The sequence below is a fragment of the Penaeus monodon genome, chromosome 29, assembly GCF_015228065.2.
Source record: "Penaeus monodon isolate SGIC_2016 chromosome 29, NSTDA_Pmon_1, whole genome shotgun sequence".
Lineage (NCBI taxonomy): Eukaryota > Metazoa > Arthropoda > Malacostraca > Decapoda > Penaeidae > Penaeus > Penaeus monodon.
Genome location: NC_051414.1, coordinates 33,465,352 through 33,469,982, shown reverse-complemented (window position 1 = coordinate 33,469,982; position 4,631 = coordinate 33,465,352). Strand labels below are relative to the sequence as shown.

Here is a 4,631-nt window from a genome sequence, read left to right as displayed (position 1 = left end):
ACTGCTAATGCCTACCTATTAAATGATCCTCACTTTCATGAAATTAATTTTAATCCTACATGCAAATTTTCTAGAAGAAACTAGTACTGAAAAGCTATACCCCTATAATGCTATTGGTGTAAATCTAAATTATGAAGGTTATCTTACAGACATAAATTTTACAACGTACATTCTTCCACAACACATCAAATCTACCAATATAAATCAGGGAACAGCTTCATGTTCATACAATAAATATAGTATGACAAAGAAAATTATATGTACATCAATTTTTAGCCTTCAACTGAGCTACGTGAAGCTGTAAATCATATGACCTTGTTCAATTAATAAGTATGTCAATCAGTTGATCAGGACACTACCATGGTGCAACATGATCATAGGGCTAAATAAATCTAAAGGATAGAATATGAATCATATGGTTCAAGATTGTAATCTTGAAAGGCAACATACAGTAATTTGTGCACACTTAAATACACAAAATGCAAATTATCTGGTGCCAAAATCTATGAAAAATCTACAGTTTTCCACTATATTGATAACTACAGAATCTCTGCATTTCCTAAAATGTTTCTTGGCTTTACAGCAGGTACACTACTTATATCCCCATTAATTGCCACCAAGACTCCTTCACTAAGGAGTACACCTGAAAATATCACTTGACAAATTGAAGGACAACAGCCATCCTCTTTGCAGTTTTGCTTACATATGCCAACTGGCCAACCGCAACTCAAATTTCAACACTGCAGTATTATACATAAGCTCACTTTGATGACTCAAGAAGTGACTTCAAGCACAATATCTTGGGGGAAGAGTACAGCAATCTCTTTAGTGCCTAAGGTCACATTAGAAAATATATACCAATGTCACTAGGTATAAACTCCTGCAGCATGAGGATTGCTGGCCTGAACTATGTTAATTCATATACAATTAACTCCATTAGTAAAGACATTGCTCTGCTCTACACCTGTGTATGATCGCTTGTGACGTCTCCTAGCAATCCTTTGGTTGACCATGTTCAACATTTAACACTGATCACTGATATGAATATATTGTCAATGCAGTGCATTCCACATTACCAAAGGATCAGTATAAGGAACAGCTTAGAAGCTCATAAGCAGTTGCAGAATGCACAAATTCAATGTTTTCTCCTAAACATGATGAATCCGTGCAAACCCATAGAAAAACTCTGCATCTGCATACAGCACTTAGCTTAAACATCCTTTCTTTGAAGACCAACTACTGTCTTCCTTTACTACCATCCCTTACTGAGAAATCAATATTTGTCCTCATAAGTTCAAACTTCTATTATTTTTCATCCTTGCTGTCTTTACTGTCTTCATCAGTAAAGTTCTCTTCATAAGATTCTGTACTATCCTCTTCCAAGACAGCAGAAAGCCTCTCAACCAAGTTATTTGGAATGAGGGTCCCTGAAAACAAAGGGAAAACATGTTAACATTAAATATCAACATATGTAGTTCAGGGAATAAAAGCTATTCCCTTACTTAGATTCCAAAAATCTTTAAATACACTATAGCATAAAATAACCAAAAACCTTTGTACTAATGTGTAAAATGTTAGTTTTACACATCTTTTTAAAAACTTACCAACAAGCTTTGTTCCCTCGTGTGTTTTCAGACGTACAACCTGCATTTTAGTAGAAGAGTGACTGTGTGGTGCTGAGGCCAGAACATCTTCCACTTTTGCCCAAACATTTAGCACCAATCCACACAATATGTGGTAAGTGCGTCGACGCAAGCCTATTTCGCATTCCAGTCCACTGTTCACCCGCCGGCAGTTACCTTGCCTAATGGAGAATGAGAAATTGGTTATTTCAGTATTGGTTGCTATGAATAAAAAGTGCATCCCCTATCAGCAACACAAATTCTAACAGCAACTGTAAACAAATAATCATATCTTTACCTCCATGTCAGGTTTAGGATTCTAAAAACTGCAACAACTAAATGACATTTAATAAAAGTAAAAGTACCATTCCCTTTTTACCTTTTTTAGCCATTTGTCACTAGGTTACACTTCAGATTCTAATTTTCCACTCCAAGTGGGTTAAAGGAGAATGCAAGGTATATAATAAAGAAAAGCCTAGAAATTAATTAATAATTAATAGTATGAGCTGTGAGGATTTATATTATCCAACAAAACAAAATGAAATTCACATTTCCATCACTGAATAATGCAAAGGGTACAACTGATGAAATAATCTCTCCAAATCATAAAAATTTATATTTTGCTTTTTTATGACCACCACTACCAATATTCCTTTCTACATGCTCTAATTCATCTTCCTGAGGTCATTTACCAGTAGGCATGTGAACAGGTGTGACTAGATGCCTTGAACTGCTCCTCCCAGTGTTCTTGTGCCTCGTCTGGTGTCACCTTCTTGTACTTCTTCTTCAGCTCTGAATAAGCCTCCTGTTTCATTTGCATTCCTGTGTTGGGCCGGTAAAGTATGAACATTCTGGAATTCTTCTCACGCTTCTTATTAGTGGCTGAGGGTTCTAATACAGCAAGCACAGCAGTCTTCTTGTTATTTCGAACCTGTAAAATTAAGTTGTGAGTACTACAACCCATTTTTTCTGCATTTTGTTTTAAATATTATTGTTAAGAGTATGATAAAGACTAATGCTGCTATGAATATCATCAATACTGTTTTTTTTATTATGATTGCTATTAAACAGAGTGACTTAACTGGCATTATGATTTACCACAGCTACAATCCCATCTTTTACCTTAAAATTAATCTTATCTACCAGTCCATTAAGCCTAGCTTCTATCACAGAAGCAGACACAATTTTCAGAATCAGAAGCCTTTATATGGTGCCAGTGTGGACAGCTGAAAAATCTATTTTTTCAAGAATTCCTTCATTCAAGTCATAGTCTCTGAAAAACAAAGACATAGCAGGTAACAAAAGCCTGGTTGCAAGACAAACCTGGTGGGAGAGGTAGAATCCTTCCAAGTCCCCGCTCAGTTCTGCCCATTTTTCCTGCACTTCTGACCATGACATGCCACGCTCCACTAACACAGTGTGGATCTCAGTCTTTGCTGTTCCTGTAGCATGCTTTCCTATCCATGTTTTAGTTTTCGTTCTCCTGCAGCCCTCACCACCAACCCCCAAATCTGGAAAACATTAATCATAGTAATACATACATAAAAGGAAAACACCTTCAAATTCGATAAATAATTTTTAATGAATTCACAAACTGCACACACCCAATGTGTAACAAGACAATCCAATATACAATATCCAAAATATGGGTTGAAAAATAACACTTACCAAGGATACCCATATCATATTTGCCTGTCCGTTTGGCTTGACTAATAATTGCAGCTAATGTATCTGTGAAATATTTGAATAACCTATTTTGTAGCTCTACTGGCATTCCCAATATCCTGAAATAGGAAATTGCTATTGAGTACAAGATTTTCCTGAACATTTTTCTTCAACCATTTGAGTGAAGACTTTAATTTCCAAGAAATCAATTTTACAAATTAGGCAGCACAAAGTTGCAAGACAAAGACACCTTTCACGAACCTATTGAGGAATTTACTCAAATTGTTATAGTCCTTATCCAGCTGATAAATGCTGTCTTCTCTTAGGATCATACCCACTCCGACAAGAGCATTCTGTATATCTGCAAAGAAGTCTCCCTTGTAGTCCTCGGGAGGTGGGACAATAGGGTGCTCATAGCCCATCATGGTCTTCATGGCTGACTCCAGTGCCATGCGGCCATATTTGTTGTCAATATTAAAGGAGGAGAGATCACGTGATTCTGTGGCTCTTCGATCTCCATGTGTTAAGGCTCCCTGTGTGAAATAAGTTAGTGATTATTATCATCATGACATCAAGATTTGGTATAAGTTGTTTCCTTATTTATCAGTAATAAAATCAAGAATGGTTATCAAACTTACCAAGCTCTCTAATCTCTTTGCAACAATGGAGGCAAATCGGCGTTCTCCAGCAAGTTCAGATATTAAGAAAATATATTCTGGTGCATTTACTTGGTTACTTCTGTGTGTTCGACCTGTTGCCAAATTTGAAGGAAACATCAGCTAAATAATTATGACTTGGATCTTAAAAGCATCTGGAATATCTCTATAAATTCACTGATCTTTTAAAATTCAGCAGGAACTGAAAAATAGGAAAGCCACAAATCTCACAAAGACTTACCAAACTGTTGAATAGCTCTGTCTGCCGACCAAGGAAGTTCAAGTGTTATGTGAACTCTTCTTCTCTGGTTTTTCACTCTGCGATCACTCTGAAGTGAAATACCTGAGCTAGCAGCCTCTGAGATGATAGCTATATCTTTTTCTGAATTCATGAACCTCTCTTTTTCTGAAGATATAAAAGGTACAAATGTTAATCATATTGCTTTCTTTCTTTACTCTGAATTAATACACAACATTTACATCTAAAACTCAACACTCTACTTTCAGGTTCTCACCCTCAGGGAACATACTCAAACTTAAACTAATTATTTCAATCCATTTACCTATTACTATCTTACCTAGACAGAAAGCCTTGGTTTTGAACACTGCTATATAATAAATACAATGCTAAATAAAGGAGCTACACTACACACATTTCACAAATGACATCCTCTTCCTCTTGAAAGCA

The 4,631-nt window shown here is 36.1% G+C and overlaps 1 protein-coding gene across 1 annotated transcript in view; it reads right to left on the bottom strand.

The window, feature by feature from the left end:
* LOC119592185 (protein strawberry notch homolog 1-like) overlaps positions 1-4,631 on the bottom strand; it is a gene marked incomplete at its 5' end in the record, with an annotated part of 14,082 nt that overhangs the window by 1,299 nt on the left and 8,152 nt on the right. The window contains 8 exon segments of the mRNA XM_037941015.1: positions 1-1,427; positions 1,605-1,804; positions 2,315-2,553; positions 2,946-3,133; positions 3,291-3,406; positions 3,549-3,820; positions 3,926-4,038; positions 4,185-4,349. Coding sequence (XP_037796943.1) covers positions 1,306-1,427; positions 1,605-1,804; positions 2,315-2,553; positions 2,946-3,133; positions 3,291-3,406; positions 3,549-3,820; positions 3,926-4,038; positions 4,185-4,349 — 1,415 coding nt within the window.